The sequence below is a fragment of the Carcharodon carcharias genome, chromosome 1, assembly GCF_017639515.1.
Source record: "Carcharodon carcharias isolate sCarCar2 chromosome 1, sCarCar2.pri, whole genome shotgun sequence".
NCBI lineage: Eukaryota > Metazoa > Chordata > Chondrichthyes > Lamniformes > Lamnidae > Carcharodon > Carcharodon carcharias.
The window spans coordinates 73,589,721-73,610,810 of record NC_054467.1 but is presented as its reverse complement, the minus strand read 5'-3'; the positions used below and the strand labels follow the sequence as shown (position 1 = coordinate 73,610,810).

Below are 21,090 nucleotides of genomic sequence, written 5' to 3'. Positions count from 1 at the left end.
AAAATTACTGCAAAAGTACTACAAAAAGGAATGCAAAGATCTTTAATACATGTCAGCCTTAAATCTCTATTTCTTATTTTTTGTCCCATAATAATGAGTCAATTGTTGCATATAGAATCATTTTTACTTTAACCAAGTCCAAGCCCTGACAATCTTCCGCATAAAAAAAAATTCCCACGCTCTTTCCTCTTTGTTCTTCTGGTGATGATCCTAAATCTATCCAACTCATCGATCAGGTTTTGCCTGCTGACCTTAAACCCCTTCATAATTTTGAACGCTACTATCAGAACTTATTGAGATTCTTGGTTCTATTAAAAAGAGCTTATTTTTTCTAGTCTCTCATGATTCAAGCATCTTAACCTGACCCTCATTTTAGTTACCTTGTACTAGTAAACAACTGAAAGTTAAAACTGGAAAATTGCTTCTGACTAAACCATGAGAATAGGACAACAGCACAGGTTCGACTGGTGAAAGGCAAATTTAAAAACGAGTTCAGGAAAGTGTTCTTCAGACAGTGATGAACATCTGGAATAGAAGAGCTATAGAGTTGAAACACTAAGAATTATCCATAAAACAATTGGATGCCATGATGGGGATGGGGGCTGAACAGGTAGAGGGAAGTCTGTGGGATCTTTCTGGATGAATGAACCAAGATGGACCAAATGGTCGTAGTCGTCAATATTTCTTTTGTGCCTAATGTCTCATCACAGCTGCTTGGATCAAAGGCACCTGGGGTCAACTGCAAACGATTGACTAATGAACTCAGACTTTGGAATTTGTGGCTGGCTGTGCTGTTGCTAAGAGGTTCTACTTAAGGCAGCTCACAACAACTATTTTTTTAAATCAATAAACAAGAAAGAATTGAATCTTCACAAAAAGAATTTGTGATCTAGCAGCGATGTGATCCATTTAGTGAGGGAGGGTGGATAATGTGAGTATCATCTCAAAGCAAAAGCCTTTAATGAAACAATCCTATTGCTTTTGACATTTTAATGACCAATACTCAAAAGTATGATTTTAAAAAAGAACATACTCAGGCAGGTAATATTATTTTCAAGGGTTACTTTCTAATTTACAGTTTAATTAGAAAATATGAGATACTAACTATTTAATTTCAATTAAGGGTGTGCAACACCTTGCGCCAGCCACAGACTTTTATAAAAAGTTTGCCTTGGACTGTTCAGGCCAGCAGGTGGCAGTGGATCTGTTTCTACTGAGTGGACAATACACCGACATGGCTTCGCTTGGTAAGATAACACTTTTTCATGACCATTAAATGATGTATGTAATATAATTGACAAATGAATTAAGAAATATCTTTCTTTGAACCAATAGGGTTCAACCTATTATTTTTTAAGTTGACTCAATACTTTCACAGGCCGGAGCTTTTTTTTAAATATTTAAACCAAGGATTGGGCGGGACTTATCATTGCAGTTATCAAAGATTAATGACGCACAGCTATTTAAAAACCCCAAAGTACCAACTGACGATAAGAAAGTCATTAGAGAACTTAATTTATTGAAGAAGCCTGGAGACTGCACGCTGAACCTTGATGATTCACCAAAGATCACTAAATTTGTGTTACAAGATAAACCTACAATCATAGAAAAGATGTTCTACCATTACATAATACATATATATATATATATATATATATAATTAGCCATCTAATTACACTCCAGTGAAGTTACAGCTCCTTTTTAGCAAGGTCAGTGTTCTTCCCACCGTAGAATGTACCCTGCAATCCAACCATTTTTTCTGGGATCGGACTATTAGGGATAATTGGAACAGTTACTGTCCTGGTCTGCTGGGAAACCTGCAAGAATGGGAGCTGGCTGCTGACCTCAATGGCAGGTGAAAGGGAAAGCTATTTTCCAGATTTCAAAGTGCAGAATTGAAGAGTTTAATTGATTATATTGTATTCAGTGCAACCCCTGTTCAGAGAATTTAAAGTGTAACTCTGCCCCCTGCCAGTCAAAACAGTTCTGGCCCTGGAATGCATTGCTGCCCTTTGTGTGCTATGTTGATAAGGTGCCAATGAGAGAAATACATTATATGATGCATTTATGTTATTTGTCTAATTATAAGCTGCCTATCCATATTTGAAAAGGCATATCATATGCCTGATATCCCTTTGGAGAGCTGGTGTAACTCCGATGTAAAACTTGCCCAGAATGTTAATTACTTAATGCAGGCTTTACTGCAGTTATATAATCTAATATTTTTCTAAGATGCATTGTAGTGCTGTTTTCATCTTGATATTGAACAAAGGGTTTAAAAGATACACAAAAAGGTTATGAAAAACAAAGTGAAGATAAAGCACTCAATCCTATTTGTTCTTTATTCTGATAACTTGTCATTTGTTATGTTATTTGCTTAAAATAACTTGTGTTTCAGAAACTCTGCACTTGAATAAGTTAATTTGATTTAACAGAATATTGCTGAATAATCTGGTTGCAAGAGATGTTAGAATTGGGGGGTGTTAGTATTTGGTACAGGTCTTGATCTGATTGATTTACATCTAATAATGAAATCCTCTGCTGTTTTGGGTGTAATATCTCAGAAGTTACTTGGTTCACTTGTAGCAGCGCTCAATCTGGTTTCCTGTAGTTTATGAGAAGGGTTATGTACTTTGTGGTGGCCTGATGGTTCTGCTAATATACTATTCCTATTAAACCTTTTATATTCTGTATGTAATGGCTCATAAACATCATAGTTACTGAAAAATTAAATCCTCTTTCTACCAGTCATTATGGGGAGACAGTGGCGTAGTGTTAATGTCACTACTAGTAATATGGAGGCTCAGGCTAATACCCTTGGGACATTGGTTCAAATCCTACAATGTCAGCTGGTGGAATTGAAATTCATTGAATAAATATGGAATATAAAACTAGTCTCAGTAATGGCGACCATGTCATCCATTGTTGTAAAAATCCATCTGGTTCACAAATGTCCTTTAGGGAAGGAAATTTGCCATCCTTGGCCTATATGTGACTCCAGACCAACAGCAATGCGATTGACTCTTAACTGCCCTCTGAAATGGCTTAGCTCAAGGGCACTTAGGGATGAGCAACAAATGCCAGCCTTGCTGGTAGTGCCCTTATTCCATGAAAGAATAAAGAGAAAAAATTCCAAAAGCAAAATTCTGAATTTTAGAAGAGAAAAGATGAACCAAAGGGAAACAGATAAGAAAATTGAAATGAAAAAGCAAAAATAGCAACATGAAGAAATTGTAAGAATTATGATGGAGAAATAAAAATAGAAAAGATGACAATCAGAAAAATAACTAAAGTAAGAACTGCAGAAAACAATATTTGCCCTGCTGAAAAAACTTAGGGTGCATCTTCTAATTACTTTAGTAAATTAGTTATTTTTATTTTGTCGCCTCTTTCAGAAACATTTCTGCACTGTTTTGTATACGTGCATACACTGATGTTATTATTCTCAGCACTTTAATTACAATTATTTATTTCTCAACAAATAATTGTACTTGCAAAAGACTTTGCATATTCACTGCCAGTGAACAATAGCAAATTTTAAACCTATTTTATTACAAATCTGATGTTTTCCACAGCTTGTATGTCAAAATATTCTGCCGGTTCAGTCTTCTATTATCCATCATTCCATCACATTCACAATCCTGCCCAGGCTGAGAAGTTTCAGAAAGACCTCAAACGATATCTCATTAGAAAAATTGGCTTTGAGGCAGTTATGAGGATACGTTGTACCAAAGGTAATATTTTATTCTGTATATGTAGTTATGATAGTTATATGGATTGTATATATTTTTGTTACACTGTTGCATAATTCTTTACAAAAATATTTCTCATTGCCTTGTAAAAGAGAAAAGAAAGACTTGCATTTATATAATGCCGTTCATGATCACAGAATTCCCAAAGCACTTTGCAGTCAATGAGCTAGTTTTGAAATGTAGTCACTATTATAATGTAAGAAAGGTGGCAGCCAATTTGTACACAATAAGCCCCCACAAATAAGAATGTAGTAATGACCAGATAACCTATATTTGCAATGTTGATTGAGGGACAAATATTGGCCAGGACAGACTGTTCTTCGAAATAGAGCCATGTGATCTTTTATGTACATCTGAGAGAGCAAATGGTAATTAGCCGTAATCCATAGGTATCATAGGACCATAGGCATCCCTGTCCATTAGAGAGAGTGACAATTGGTTATGTGGCTTGAGAGGCACCACTCCACATTAAATGTGGGGCAAGGCAAGGAGGCAGACTTCCATAAACTACCACAGCTGCCAAGGAATAGTACCCATGTTGTTGGCATCGTTCTGCATCACATTGTAGTCATCTAGCCAACTGAGCTAACTGACCCGAAGTACAGTAGAAAACCAAGTTCAATTTAGAAAGTACAGAGGAAACCTATAAAAAGAAATGAGGGAAAAAGAAAAGTGTGGGAACAAATATGTCCTCAGCTTTAACATCTCATTCTAAAGGCAGCATTTCTGGCAGGACATCGCTCCCTCAGTACTGCACTGGAATGTCAGTTTGGATTTTTTGTGCTCAAATCTCTGGAGTGGGTTTTGACCCATAATTTCCTGGCACAGACAAGACTCATTGGCTGTCTCTCAATTTGAGGATGACGTCTACTCGGTTGCAATGTTACATGTGACTGAACAGGCTGATTCTTGAACCACAGACCTTTGGGCACATGAGGCAGGACAGCCCATGAGCTAGTGGGATCCAGAGTACGGCACTTGCTTCCTTTACTTTCCTCCTTTGCCACCCCTCTGATCATTAGGATGTTTGGCCTCGAAGCTTGATAGACAAATTGTTGCCATTTTGAACGATAAGCTCCTCCCAGTCATTAATGTCAGTGCTGCTTCTTCAGCACCTTTAAAGTGTTTTCTTTGTTCTCCCTTGGAATGCTTGCCTTTTGAGAGTTGAGAAGACAGGGTCTGGCAGGGGAGATGGGTTTCAGCCATTCAGACATAGTGTCCACTGCCTCATAGTTGATTTTGCAGGAGTTTTGCCTGAATGTTTATGCAGCTGGCTTTAAAAAGGACACCTTGCATTTGTTCAATGGCCCTCCTATTGAATCTGGAGGATGCGGCAGAAGCATTGCTAATGGAATGAGCCTGTCCGTCATCCGCAAGGCACAAAGCAAGAGTGTGATGGAATACTCTCCACTTTCCTGGAGGAGTGCAGCTCCAACAACACACGCAAAGCTCAACATCATCCAAGACAAAGCAGCCCACTTGGGAGGCACCCCATCCACCAACTTCAACATTCATTTCCTTGACCACTGATGCACAGTTACAGCAGTGTGTACTATCTACAAGATGCACTGCAGCAACTCACCAAAGCTCCTTCGACAGCACCGTCCAAACTCATGGCCTCTACCGCTTAGAAGGACAAGGGTAGCAGATGCCTGGGAACACCACCACTTCCAAGCCACACACCAGCCTGACTTGGAACTATATCATCATTCCTTCACTGTCGCTGGCTCAAAATCTTGGAACTTCCTTCCAAACAGTACAATGGGTGGGGCAGCATCGGCAGAGAAGAAAAGAGTTGACGCTTCGAGTCCTCATGACCCTTCAACAGAACTAGGTGAATCCAAGGAGAGGGGTGAAATATAAGCTGGTTTAAGGTGGGGGGAGAGAAGTGGAGGGGGGTGTGGTTGTAGGGACAAGCAAGCAGTGATAGGAGCAGATAATCAAAAGATGTCACAGACAAAAGATCAAAAGAACACAGAGGTGTTGAAGTTGGTGATATTATCTAAACGAATGTGCTAATTAAGAATGGATGGTAGGGCACTCAAGGTATTGCTGTAGTGGGGGTGGAGGGCATAAAAGATTTAAAAATAATGGAAATAGGTGGGAAAAGAAAAATCTATATAAATTATTGGAAAAAACAAAAGGAAGGGGGAAGAAACAGAAAGGGGGTGGGGATGGAGGAGGGAGTTCAAGACCTAAAGTTGTTGAATTCAATATTCAGTCCGGAAGGCTGTAAAGTGCCTAGTTGGAAGATGAGGTGCTGTTCCTCCAGTTTGCGTTGGGCTTCACTGGAACAATGCAGCAAGCCAAGGACAGACATGTGGGCAAGAGAGCAGGGTGGAGTGTTAAAATGGCAAGCGACAGGGAGGTTTGGGTCATTCTTGCGGACAGACCACAGGTGTTCTGCAAGGTGATCGCCCAATTTACATTTGGTCTCTCCATTGTAGAGGAGACCGCATTGGGAGCAATGAATGCAGTAGACTAAGTTGGGGAAATGCAAGTGAAATGCTGCTTCACTAGAAAGGAGTGTTTGGGCCCTTGGATGGTGAGGAGAGAGGACGTGAAGGGACAGGTGTTACATCTTTTGCGTGGGCATGGGGAGGTGCCACAGGTGGGCATTGAGGAGTCGGGGGTGATGGAGGAGTGGACCAGGGTGTCCCGGAGGGAACGATCCCTACGGAATGCCGCCGGGGGGGGGGGGCGGTGAAGGGAAGATGTGTTTGGTGATGGCATCATGCTGGAGTTGGCGGAAATGTTGGAGGATGATCCTTTGAATGCGGAGGCTGGTGGGGACAAGGGGGACCCTATCATGTTTCTGGGAGGGAGGAGAAGGCGTGAGGGCGGATGCGCGGGAGATGGGCCGCACACGGTTGAGGGCCCTGTCAACGACCATGGGTGGAAAACCTCGGTTAAGGAAGAAGGAGGACATGTTAGAGGAACTGTTTTTGAAGGTAGCATCATCAGAACAGATGCGTCAGAGGCGAAGGAACTGAGAGAATGGGATGGAGTCCTTACAGGAAGCGGGGTGTGAGGAGCTGTAGTCGAGGTAGCTGTGGGAGTCAGTAGGCTTGTAACGGATATTGGTGGACAGTCTATCACCAGAGATTGAGACAGAGAGGTCAAGGAAGGGAAGGGAAGTGTCAGAGATGGACCACATGAAAATGATGGAGGAGTGGAGATTGGAAGCAAAATTAATAAATTTTTCCAGGTCCCGACGAGAGCATGAAGCAGCACCAAAGTAATCATCGATGTACCGGAGAAAGAGTTGTGGAAGGGGGCCGGAGTAGGACTGGAACAAGGAATGTTCCACATACCCCTTAAAGAGACAGGCATAGCTGGGGCCCATGCAGGTACCCATAGCCACATCTTTTATTTGGAGGAAGTGAGAGGAGTTGAAGGAGAAATTGTTCAGTGTGAGAACAAGTTCAGCCAGATGGAGGAGAGTAGTGGTGGATGGGGATTGTTTGGGCCTCTGTTCGAGGAAGAAGCTAAGGGCCCTCAGACCATTCCGGTGGGGGATGGAGGTGTAGAGGGATGAAGAGGAAGCGGTTGGGGCCAGGGAACTGGAAATTGTTGATGTGACGTAAGGCTTCAGAGGAATCACGGATGTAGGTGGGAAGGGACTGGACAAGGGGAGAGAGAAGGGAGTCAAGATAACGAGAAATGAGTTCCGTGGGGCAGGAGCAAGCTGACACAATCGGTCTACCGGTACAGTTCTGTTTGTGGATTTTGGGTAGGAGGTGGAAGTGGTCTGTCCGAGGTTGGATGACTATCAGGTTGGAAGCTGGAAGGAGGAAGATCCCCAGAGGAGATGAGGTCAATGACAGTCCTGGAAACAATGGCTTGATGTTCAGTGGTGGGGTCATGGTCCAGGGAAAGGTAGGAGGAAGTGTCTGCGAGTTGACGCTCAGCCTCCGCGAGGTAGAGGTCAGTGCGCCAGACAACAACAGCACCACCCTTTTCAGCGAGTTTGATGACAATGTCAGGGTTGGACCTGAGAGAACTGAGTGCAGTAAGTTCAGAGAGAGAGAGATTAGACTGGGTGAGAGAAGCAGAGAAATTGAGACGACTAATGTCGCGCCGACAGTTCTCAATGAAAAGTTCAAGAGAAGATAAGAATCCAGAGGGAGGGGTCCAGGTGGAGGGAGAATATTGCTGGTGGGTAAAAGGATCCATTGAACGGGGAGAGGACTCCTGCCCAAAGAAGTGAGCCCGGAGCCGAAGACGGTGGAAGAAGAGTTCAGCATCGTGCCGAGCCCGAAATTCATTGACAACCGGCTTCCTGTAAGGACTTCATCCCATTCTCTCAGTTCCTTCGCCTCCGTTGCATCTGTTCTGATGATGCTACCTTCAAAAACAGTTCCTCTGACATGTCCTCCTTCTTCCTTAACCGAGGTTTTCCACCCATGGTCGTTGACAGGGCCCTCAACCGTGTGTGGCCCATCTCCCGCGCATCCGCCCTCACGCCTTCTCCTCCCTCCCAGAAACATGATAGGGTCCCCCTTGTCCTCACTTACCACCCCACCAGCCTCCGCATTCAAAGGATCATCCTCCACTATTTCCGCCAACTCCACCACCAAACATATCTTCCCTTCACCCCCCCTGGCGGCATTCCGTAGGGATTGTTCCCTCCGTGACACCCTGGTCCACTCCTCCATCACCCCCTACTCCTCAACCCCCACCTATGGCACCTCCCCATGGCAACGCAAAAGATGCAACACCTGCCCCTTCACTTCCTTTCTCCTCACCGTCCAAGGGCCCAAGCACTCCTCTCAAGTGAAGCAGCATTTCACTTGCATTTCCTCCAACTTAGTCTACTGCATTCGTTGCTCCCAATGCGGTCTCCTCTACATTGGAGAGACCAAACGTAAACTGGGCGACCACTTTGCAGAACACCTGAGGTCTGTCCGCAAGAATGACCCAAACCTCCCTGTCGCTTGCCATTTTAACACTCCACCCTGCTCTCTTGCCCACATGTCTGTCCTTGGCTTGCTGCATTGTTCCAGTGAAGCCCAACGCAAGCTGGAGGAACAGCACCTCATCTTCCAACTAGGCACTTTACAGCCTTCCGGACTGAATATTGAATTCAACAACTTTAGGTCTTGAGCTCCCTCCTCCATCCCCACCCTCTTTCTGTTTCTTCCCCCTTCCTTTTGTTTTTTCCAATAATTTATATAGATTTTTCTTTTCCCACCTATTTCCATTATTTTTAAACCTTTTATGCCTCCCCACCCCTACTAGAGCTATACCTTGAATGCCCTACCATCCATTCTTAATTAGCCCCTTTGTTTAGATAATATCACCACCTTCAACACCTCTGTGTTCTTTTGTCTGTGACATCTTTTGATTATCTGCTCCTATCACTGCTTGCTTGTCCCTACAACCACACCCCCCCTCCACTTCTCCTCCACCCCCAACCCACCTTAAACCAGCTTATATTTCACCCCTCTCCTTGGATTCACCCAGTTCTGTTGAAGGGTCATGAGGACTCGAAACGTCAACTCTTTTCTTCTCCGCCGATGCTGCCAGACCTGCTGAGTTTTTCCAGGTAATTCTAAATTTGTTTTGGATTTCCAGCATCTGCAGTGTTTTGTTTTTATATTAGTACAATGGGTGTGCCTACCTCACATAGACTGCAGCCATTCAAGGAAGCGGCTCACCACTACTTTCTCCAGAGCAATTAGAGATGGGTTACAAATGCTGGTCTAGTCAGCGACACTCTCATCCCATGAACAAATAAAAAAAGAACTCTTGCACTCATGTGTCACTGATACACAGTCTAGGTATCACTGCAGTAAAAGAGTGTGGTGATTGCAACTGCTCTAAACTAGGACTTTTGCTGACTTCCGGCAGCCTTTGTTGTCAAACGCTCATGGCTGTAGTTTGTAGAAGGATGAGCTGGCGCAGCTGATCTGAACTGGATCTCCTCTTCAATGTTGCCCTTTTGAGTCGTGGCTGCCAACATGTGGGAAGTGCTCAACATATTCCAGAGTTTTTCCTTCAGTGTATATATGGGATATGGAATATTTTACTGACCAAGTCTGTGTTGATATGAGTTTTGCTTTGATAAAGTTATAGGTAGACCTAGTCTCTTGTATGCAGAATTGAAGAGATCGAGGGGGGCTTGCACATTGGTGCAGAGTGGGCAATGACACAGCAGTTATCTGCAAACTGTAGATCATATATGTCTATGATGGTCAGTTCAGTTTTGCATGGAGGCGACTCAGGTTAAAGAGTTTTCGATCGAGGTGGTTTTTAATACTCACACCAGAGGACAGTTAATCTTTGATGGGATGAATAGCTTCTGTCAGGTAGATTTGTAAACAGTATGAGGGCTATCGCACAGACTTGCTTGACACCAGTCCAGATTTTGAAGGGGGCTGTTTCAGATCTCCCATTCAAAACAGTTGCAGTCATATCATCAGTTGCAGGATTGTGATGAAGTTTCTTGGATATCCAAATCTCTGGAGCACAATCCACAGAGCCTCTCATTTCACTCAGTCAAATGCAATGAGCTTAAAAGCTTACCTGATAAACTATCACAGCTGCAAAGGGATTGCATCTGTGTTGTTGGCATCATTCTGCATCACATTGTAGCTATCTAGCCAAATAAGCTAACTGACCAAAGGTTCATCATACAGTAGACAAACAAGTTCAATCTAGAAAAAAACAGAGGAAAACTATAAAAGGAAATGAGGGAAAAAGGAGCGTATGAGAATAAATACATCCTCAGTTTTAACGCTTCATTGAAAAGGCAGCATTTCTGGCAGGGCAGCACTCCAGAACCCACTAGCTCATGGGACGTCCTGCCTCATGTGCCCAAAGACCTGCAGCTCAGGAATCGGCCTATTCAGTCACATGTAATATCGCAACCCTGAGTAGACGTCATCCTCGAATCGAGGGACAGCCAATGAGTCTTGTCTGTGCCAGAAAATTGCGGGTCAAAATCCACTCCAGAGATTTAAGCACAAAAAATCTAAACTGACATAAAGCTTACCTCTAAACTGAGCTTTAGAAGACCATGTCAGAGGTTCCTCTGGGAGGTCTAAAGTCACACTGTGCCTCTGGGAAGATTTGTCAGGAAGTAGACGATTCGAGAGAATGCATGTCAGGATTTTCCCTGCAATAGACAAGAGGGAAATACTTGATGGTTTCCACAGAGAATGATTATCTCCCTTGAAGATAGTTACAACTTCGCAAATAAAAACAGAAAATGCTCTAAAAACTCAGTAGGTCTAGCAGCATCTGTGGAGAAGAATAAAGTTAACTTTTCGAGTCCATATGACTCTCCAGAGGTAAAGAGAAATAAAATGTAATGAGATTTATACTGTTTAAGGGGGAGGTAGAGCAGGTGAAGCTGCGTAGAGGGCCAGTGATAGGTGGAGGCAAAGGAGAGATTACCAGAAATACCATAGAAAAAGGGTGTTAATGATAGTGATACTGGCTAAAGGAGGTGCTAGTGGTGGCATTAAGGTCAGAGAGCAGAATGTGATGATGGCAGGACAAGGGTAAGCACTCTGGAAAGAACAACATGAACAAGTGACAGATGGCCCAAGTGGGGGTGGGGTGGGGAGAGGGGACAGTGGTGGGGGAAAAAGGATTAAAAAAGGATAAAACAATGAATAAAAATGAATTTAAAAATAGAAATAAAAAATGGATAAAAAATAAAAATGAAAAAATAAAAATTAAGAAATGAGAATGAATATTGAAAAAAGGTGATATAAAAGGGGGTGAGGATGGAGGAAAGAGTTCATGGTCTGAAGCTGTTGAACTCAATGTTAAGTCCGGAAGGCTGTAAAGTGCCTAATCGGAAGGTGAGGTGCTGTTCATCCAGTTTGCATTGGGCTTCACTGGAACAGTGAAACGTTTTGCTTTTACAATTTCGCAACCCTGAAGTCAGGGGTGGGGGAAGGTCTTTTACCTCCCTAATCCGTAGGATGGGTGCTTGGAGTCTTGTTATGAGCAAAAGCCCACCAGCTTTGAAGGCCTCAGCTGGAATAGCATCAAAACTACAGGCTTTGTTGTTTCTCATCCATTTGATTGCTTGTTGCGGTTCACCCATGGATTCTACCATAGCATACTGGGGTTAGCCTGGAGAGTATCAGCTGCCACTGTGGATTCATGGTTGAGAAGTTGTTGAAAATGTTCTTTCCAGAGTTGACGGATGGTATTATCATCCTCAAGAAGAGAAGCACCATCCTGTGAGCAAAGGGGATTTTGTCCATTTGAGCTTGGTCTATATATAGGTGGCCCAGGTGGCTTCAAAGAAACTTTGCATGTCATGACAGTCAGCATATTGTTGGATCTCTCAGGCTTTTTCTTCCCACCCCTTATCCTTTATCTTCCTGATTTGTCTTTGGGTGTCAGCCTTGAGCTGTTGGAATGCTGCCTTCTTGACTTGTGACCTTTGATCTGGACACAGGAATCTAGTACAGCTGGCTTTATTTGATCTCACTGTTCTGAAATTGACTTCAGTGTGTGTAGATTTTCCAGATTGATTGTGAGCTGCACTTGGAATTCCTCTCGTCGTTTGGACTGCTTTGAAGTTGAAACTGGTGATCTTCCTCAAGACCTTTTGGTTCTTATGACGTCTTGATACTAGGTGCATGTTCATCATCGTTTGAACAAGTCAATAATGTGTCCAGCAGGCATCATTCCCCCGAGTGATGCAGACATCACTTAGATCTTTGACTCGAACAATGGGATAATCCAGAAGGTGCCAGTGCTTTGATCTAGAATGCCTTCATGTGGCTTTATATTTGAATATGAGAATAAATGTGTCCACGGTTTAAAATTTCATTTGAAAGACAGCACTTCTGACAGTGCAGCACTACCTCAGTACTGCACTGGAATGTCAGTCTAGATTTTTTGTGCTCAAATCTCTTGAGTGGGTCTTGAATCCACAGCCTTCTGACACAGTCATGAGTGCTCCCAACTGAGATAGCCTCTTGGCCCCAGATCTCAGTAGAATGAGGATTACCACCTGGAGTTTCCCCAGGTGGAAGTGAGGATGCTGAGCCACAGGGAAGAGGGGAAAATAATTCTGAGCTCAAGTCTAACAGGTCTCTTGTTCACCTTCCAGAGGACAGTTGCAGAGAAATGTCATAAAAGGCCTTTATAGCAGATTTGTCCTCTTCATCAGAAATTCATTAGCAGATAGCTGGAAAACATTTAGGGCTGAAATACAGGAGATGGATTCTGATAATTGTACAGTTTCATTACAAATATTATTAAATGTGTCAAGCTTAGCTCATTTGTTAGCTGTTTGGTTCTGAGCCAGAAGATTGTCAATTCAGGGCTCATTTAACCAAGGCTGATATGCTGGTGTAATCCTGAGGAAATGTTGCATTGTTAGAGAATTTGCTAATCAGTTAAAGTGTTAAATGAAGGCTGCATCTGTTTTAATATTTTTTGTGCACTTTAAAAATTCTATTTCATTATTTGAAGCAAAGCAGGAAATTCTTCCAATGTTCTGGCCAATGTTGCTTCTTCAAGCAGCATCACCTAAAGTAAATTAACTAAGCATTCGTTTCATTGCTGCCTGTGGGATCTTATTGAGGCTGAAGTGGCAGCTACCTTTCTCTACACTGCAGCCACTGCACTTTAAACTACTTGTGCTTCTAGGCTTTTCCAAGAGATGTAATTGGTGCTTTACAGTTGGAAATTTTTCTTCACTTGGTAGTATCAACAAGTTCACTTCCTGACGGTGGAGACCTGGAGGGCCTAAAGAATACGAGAAATAGTAGAGAATGAGGGAGGAATAAATTGTTTTTCAAAAATAAACGTCTACTTAGCAGAATGGAAAGTTAGTCAATATTCAAGTAATTATTTAAGGATGCAAGTGATTGTGTTTATCTGTTTCCTTATGTACTAAGTCAGTGTACTTAAAAGATATTAATAGTGTGAACAACTTTTAAGATATTTCAGTGCATTATACAAGTGTAGTACAACTATGATTAATACAAATTCCCATATACAGCAAATTCCATGATAGTGCATTTGAAAGGGAGTTACAGAAAAAAAATTGATTTGCTTTGTTGCACATCAAGTATAAGCAGAAGCATAACAATGCTAATAATGATTTCCCATTTACAGGTCTCTCCATTCATACTTTTCATGGAAATTTCTTTGTGCGTTCCACTGATCTGTTATCCCTTGCTAATATAAATCCTGATTCAGGATTTACAGTGCAAATGTCCATTGAGGAAAATCTGGTAGACACATCCATTGTATGTTTTCAGGCTGCTTTGCTTTACACTTCAAGCAAAGGTAGGTGAATGTCTTATGACTTAAAAACTAAGTATGTATGTTCACGCTAGTTGATGTAGCTCAAGAAAATCTAAACCAGAGTTTTGATTTCCACAAATTAGTTGTTTCATTTTAAAGATTTTCTATCATTGAAATGTTTACAAGACTTGGTAGAAAGTGTGTTATGTCTAACTAAAATTATAGATACTTTTAACTATTTACTTGTGTAAATATGTATCTTTGCCTTCTCTGTGTTAAAAGTTATGCCATTTGAGGCTCCGGTGTTTATTATGGAAAAGTTAAAAATGCATGTCTGATTTTATAATCCTGAGGGATCCAAAGAATGTAAACTGTCAAACACCAAAGCTGATTTCCAAATGGCCACGGTAGCTTTTGTGAATCTGAAGAGTGAGTGTTCTGAATATGATATACCATATTTGAGCTGTCATTTAATAGAAATATTGCTGTTCTCAAATATTGATATTTCAGCATTCAAAAAAATGTGGGAAAATCAGTAGAACATTGCTGAAGGTACTGTGCTTCCCATTCTTTCAAAGTGGTTCAACATTGTTTTGTAAATAAACCATTACTGTTAGCTCTTGAGGCAGCTTCTACTAAGGGCAAGCCTACAAGCTATTTTGAAGTTCTTTCATGCTTTAAGTTGGGTTCTGGTCGGGTGTTCTTTGTGTTATAGTCATCATTTGAGACATGCTGAGCCAACAACATGCCACACAATGACAACTGCTGAAGCCTGAGCCATATCAGCCTTCGGCACTGTTGAAACAGTGATGAGTTAGCCTGGCTGTCAAATGTTGGGCTGCTTTTGGAAGGTGACAGCTAGGAAGGGAGGATCAGGAAAAGGGTGGGAGTGAAGTTGGTGGAGGGCTGAAGCCACTGGGTTAGGCTTGTGACTGGTGCTGGAGAAAGATGTGTGATGATTAGAGCGCTTCCTTTTCCCAAATACGCAAGCAATGCAGAGCATTGTTTGACTGATGCATCTTTATGGAAATGAGCCTGAAAAATTTCCTTGTCCACATTCAGTTCACTGTCACCTATGACAGATTAAGTCTTGAGCTGGAAACTGAGGAAGCTGTACCTAGAGGAACGGAGCTTTATTGTTCCTGTGAAAGTATCAACTTTCTACAGACCTATTACTTGTGTTCATCCTTTATGCCAAGTCTGAAGCAGGTATCACATTTCAGAAACCATGCAAATGTAGCAAGGGCCAAGAACCAGTGTAAATTTTAAGACCATGAACTGCAGCAACCAACAATTGATGTATGGCTAAATGGAGTAACTTATTTTTGGGAGACTGCATTGGGCTGTTGCTCAAGACCATATGGAAAGGGGTTAGGGGCTGGTGGTTGAAGATGGTAAATCTTCTCAGATTGAAATTAATCCCTTTCTATGAGCACTAGGATCCTGAGGATTTTTCGACTGGTGTCCAGGAAAACAAGGGTAAACAGATTTTTGATGGACAAGAGAGTCTAGGGTTATGGCAGACAGGTAGGAAAGTGGAGATGAGACCACAACCAGATTGGTCATGATCTTAAAGAATGATAGAGCAGTCTCGAACGGCTGAATGGCTTACTCCTGTTCCTGGGTCATATGTTCCCATCTTTCCTATGGAAAGAGAGCGAACTAATAAAATGTGATCTTTTTTAAATGTCTTCAGTATAGTTAAACAACATACTTCAGGCAATTAGAGTGGGGTGAATGGACTAGAGATTTTTTTTTTTGAAAAATATACCTTATTCATAAAATATCGGGAAGAACATTCCAAAACATTTCAAAATCACCGTCACAAAAGTACAATCACATTCAACTTTTACACATGGATCACAAGGTGCATCAATACAATCAATGAATATTACAATCATTTCAATATGGTCAATGCAGACAATCAGACAACATACATCATGTTGCACTCTGAGGTGCTTCTATACAATTATAATACAATTAGTGAATGGACTAGAGATACAGACCAGCATATGGGAAATTTGCTGCACAATTCTTAACAATACACTACTTCCAGGTGTCACTTGCTGAGTGATGCCTCTTGGAGGTCAGAAGACTGAAGAAGATTTTATAGGGTTAGAGCATTATTGTACCTTAGTCTACTTGTCAGGTCCAGGGAACAACTCCAGTAGATCTGCTATAGGTGTGAATATCAGAGTAGAGTTTAGCATATTTACCTTACAAGGAATAGGGTAGATTTGCAAGGTCTAACTTGGGTTTGGTAAAATTTGTTATGTTATTGGAAAGTACAATTTCAAAACTGGTATACTTGGCAGTTATTGGGTTCTTTTACTGTTTGTGTAAAGTGAATTGTTTGTGCATGGGGTGTCTCTAATAGTTCAGCAAATCATAAAAACAAAAGTCACACAATAAAAAAACTGTTATACAGGGCATGTAAGTATATATTCAGTTGTAAACCTGAACTGATTAATGCAACATCACAATACTTTATGAAGGGGTATGCTTATGATTTTAGTTATATTTTGGAACAGCAGTTTAAATCCATTATCTGTCGTAGATACAGGTCACTAGTTTAAAACATAAGCTACAGATGTTTGAAATAGATTTGCTATGAAGTTTAAGGTCATTACAAGTGGAAGCAGATGGGAAGTAGCCCATGTTGCAACTTCTGATTAATAAATGCAGTGTGCAAATATTAATCCAGCTCCTGTGGTAAATTTGTAAGCAAAAAAAGCAACAAACAGTGGCATGAATTTTCTTTTTATGTTGACTGATATTGTTTTGTATGAGGAAACAGGATGAATGCACACAGGCACAGGACTCTTGTTTTTCTGAGGGGTGGAGGGGGAGGGGCATACCTCAATTGTAACTTATGTAAGAAATGCGCTGTCAGCAGAGCAATGCTGCTTTCAGATTAGTGTTTCAACTAGAGTCCTCATCAATCCAGTAATGTTCAACATCTGTCTAATCTTTCCGCTCTGCAATTAACAACACCTGTCCAAATACCACGATTGATATTTATGTCACCTTACCTAGCAAGATAACCTGTCAATGCAGGAGTATTTTCTGTACATGGAAGATTTTGTTTTTTAATGAGTTACAGAAAGCACTGCACACTAATTGTCACCCCATGATGAACCCTTAGTGTCTGTCTGAAAGGCTCTTTTCCATTTATAAATTATGGTGGTGTAATGGTTATATTACTGCACTAGTAATTGAGAGATCTGGTCTAATCAGAGAACTGGGAGCTCTCAACATTGACCCGGAAAGTCTCATGATTCGCAGTGGGCAAGGACACCTCCTGCTGATAACCCCTCCCTCAGTTGATAAATCAGTACACCTCCACATTGAGTGCTACTTGGAGCTTGCACTGACAATAGAGGGGGAACAGAATATACTGAGTCTAGTTGGTGGATGTCAATGCCCATCACCAAAAATGACTTAGTTGTACCACCAGTGATTGAGTTGGTTGAGTCCTGAAGGACATTAATGACCTAGACCTTGGTGTACAATTTCAAAATGTGCAGAAGATATGAAACATGGAAGCATTGGACGTGGACATGTTGGTGGATTGGGCAGACAAGTGGCAGTTGCAGTTCAATGTGGAGAAATGTGAAGGGATTAATTTTTGTAGGAAGAACATGGAGAGACAATTTAAAATAAAGGATACAACTCTAAAGTGGTTGCAGGAACAGAAGGACCTGGTTGTATATGTGCATAAGTCATTGAAAATGGCAGTAGAGGTTGAGAGTGCAGTTACTATAACATAGAGTATCTTGGACTTTATTAATAGGGGCATAGAGTACAAGAGCAAGGAGGTTATGTTGAACTTGTACAAATCAGTACTTCGGCCTCAGCTGGAGTATTGCGTCCAGTTCTGGGTGCCATGCTTTAGGAAAGATATGAAGACACTGGAGAGCGTGCAGAAATGATTCACAAGAATTGTTCCAGGGTTCAGGAACTTCGGTTACGAAAATAAATTGGAGAAGTTGGGACTGTTTTCCTTGGAGAAGATTGAGAGGAGATTTGATAGAGATATTCAAAATCAGGATCAGTCTGGGCAGCATAAATAGAGAGATACTGTTCTCACTCATGAAAAGATCGAGAACAATAAGGCAGAGATTTAAAGTAATTGGCAAAAGAAGCAAAAGTGACATAAGGAAAACTTTTTCACGCAGGTGGAAAGGTCTGGAATGCAATGCCTGGGAGTATGGTGGAGGCATTTTCAATCGAGGCTTTCAAAAGAGAGTTAGACTGTTATCTAAAAAGAAAGAATGTGCAGGGTTTCAGGGTGAAGGGAGGAGAATGGCACTAGGTGAATTGCTCATTTGGAGAGCCAGCCCAGACAAAATAGGTGGAATGGCTGCATTCTGTGCTGTAACAATTCTATGATTCTGTGACATAGCAGCCAGATTGGGGTTGTGGCAGATGATGAGAGAACCAACATGAAGGAATAATCTACTTGACTGCATCATCGCCAGTTTTTGTCACAGGTATATATGTCTGATCATGACTTTATTGTTAGGTGTGACCATTACGCAGTCTATGTCGTGTTTATGTCCCACCTTTACACTAAGGACATCCTCCATCGTGTCTTGTGGGCTACCACCATGCTAAATGCAATAGATTAAGAATAAGCCTAGCAGCTCAAACTTGGTACCCATGAGATACTATTGACAGAATTGTGTCCCACCACAACCTGCGATGTCCTATTTGGGAGATCCCTCATTCTCGCATCACTATCAAGCCAGATGACTGAGAGGAATGTAGAAAAGCATTCCAGCAGCAGCACTAGGCAAACCTGAAAATGGGATGACAAACAAGATGAAACTACAACGCAGGACTGCATGCATGCTGAACGCTGGAAGAGACTCGCTGTCGACAGAGCTAATCGATTGCTCAACCAAAGAATCTGGCCTAAACTCTGGAACCCTGTCCCATCCAGTTGTAAATGATGGTGGACAGTTAAAGTAGCTACAAGGTAGAATGGATGATTCTTCTTGGACTCCTACAAAGGTCTGCATCGTTGCATGATAATCATCAGCCAATTTAAATCCACTCTTTGACACCAAGAAATTACTGCGTGCATTAGACACAGCACAGGCCATGGGTCCCAACAATATCCCAGCTGTAATGCTGAGGATCTGTTCTCCAGAACTAACAAACTTGTTCACATACAAATAAAACATCTACCCAGCAATGTGGAAAATTGCCCAAACATGCCCTGTCCACTAAAAGCAGGACAAATATACCATGACCAGTTACTGCTCTATCAGCCTTCTCCCAATCAGCAAAGTGCTGGAAGTAGTTTTCAACAGTGCTTTCAAGCAGCAATTACTCACTAATAACCACCAGGACTACTTAATTCCAGGCCTCTTTACCATCTCGGCAAAAAACATGGACGCAAGATCTTAACTCCAGAAGTGAGATGAGTGACTGGCCTTGATGTAAAGGTGATATTTGCCTGAGTGTAGCACCAAGGAATCCTGATCAAACTGAAGACAATGACAGTTAAGAGACAATTTCTCCATGGCTGGATTCATACCTGAAACAAAGGAAGGCTGTTGGGAGACAAATCATCCCAGCTTCAGGGCATGACGACAAGAGTTTCTCAGGGTAGTGCCCTAATCTCAACTATCTTCAGCTACATAATCAATTAACTTCCATCCATCATAGTATCATAAATAAGGCATTTTGCTCTTGATGATAGTGTTCAGCCTCATTTACTATTCCTCAAATCATGGAGCAGCTGATGCCTGCAACAATAGATAACCATCTCCCCTTGACTATCAATGGCATTATGTGCAAACATATGAATTAGGAGCAGGAGTAGGCCACTCGGCCCCTTGAGCCTGGTTTGCCATTCAGTAAGATCATGGCTGATCTGATTGCAACCTCAACCTCACATTCCTGCCTTCACGCAATAACCTTTCAGCCCCCTGTTAATCAAGAATCTACCTAGCTCTGCCTTAAAAAATATTCAAAGACTCTGCTTCTACTGCCTTTTGAGGAAGAGAGTTCCAAAGACTCATGACCCTCAGGGAGAAAACTTCTCATCTGTCTTAAATGAGCGACCTCTTATTTTCAAACAGTGACTTCTAGTTCTAGATTCTTCCACAAGAGGAAACATCCTTTCCACATCCACCCTGTCAACAACTCTCAGGCTCTTAAAGGTTTCAATCAAGTATCCTCTTACCTCCTAAACTTCAGCGGACACAAGCCTAGCCTGTCTAATCTTTCCTCATAAGACAACTCTCCATTCCAGGTAAACTTGCTCGGAACTGCTTCTAACACACTTACATCTTTCCTTAAATAAGATTACCATTTCCAAGTCTCCCACCGTGAGAATATAATAAATAGGAGCATGAGTAGGCCATAAGGCCCCTTGAGCCTGGCCCGCCTTTCAGTAGGATCATGGTTGAACTTTATACTAACTCCACCGTCCCACCTTGTCCCTGAAACCCTTGAATCCCTTCATGCCCAAACACCTATCACACTCAGTCTTGAAAACACTTACCAATAGCTACCAGGACCACTCATCTCCAGATGTCATTGTAACCTTGGCACAAACAAGACCTTAATTCCAAAAGAGATGCATGCTTATCCTTGACATGAAGGCAGTATTATTGAATGTAGCATCTAAAAGCCCTGGTAAAGCTGAAATTGGATCAACACTATCAAATTTGTGTTCTGATCCTTTGCCTACACAGCAAGAAGATAATTCAAAAAATGTTGACATCTGGCCAAATTTCATGAAGAAAATGTTACAAATGTTTTATCCTTATATTATGTAGGTTTATATATTCATCATGATAAATGTCCAGGATTATTAGCTAATTGCTGAAGTACTTGATATTTGAATCTTGGCTTAAACATTAGTTCACATTAATACTGTTAGATTTTTTATTGGTGGTTAATAGTGGCAGTCTCCAGGAAATTGTGTTTGAATGTTGCAAATATTCTCTGACCTATTGATACTTTAACAGATGTTAATTAGGCATGATCTTGCAATACATACTAAATTTGGCACCAGTGAAGCTGTCAATTTAAAAACGTTTTGTATCTTTTAGTAGCTGGACTTGACCCTCCCTTATTTTCTGACTTTTTTGTC

General features: G+C 41.6%; 1 protein-coding gene across 3 annotated transcripts in view; it reads left to right on the top strand.

Moving 5' to 3' along the window:
- The window catches only part of LOC121278687 (protein transport protein Sec24B-like), a 111,550-nt gene that overhangs the window by 64,799 nt on the left and 25,661 nt on the right, over positions 1–21,090 (top strand). For all 3 annotated transcript variants that reach the window (XM_041189050.1, XM_041189034.1, XM_041189043.1), the window contains 3 exons: positions 1,124–1,247; positions 3,576–3,734; positions 13,848–14,021. In XM_041189050.1, coding sequence (XP_041044984.1) covers positions 1,124–1,247; positions 3,576–3,734; positions 13,848–14,021 — 457 coding nt within the window. The remainder of the gene's footprint in view (positions 1–1,123; positions 1,248–3,575; positions 3,735–13,847; positions 14,022–21,090) is intronic.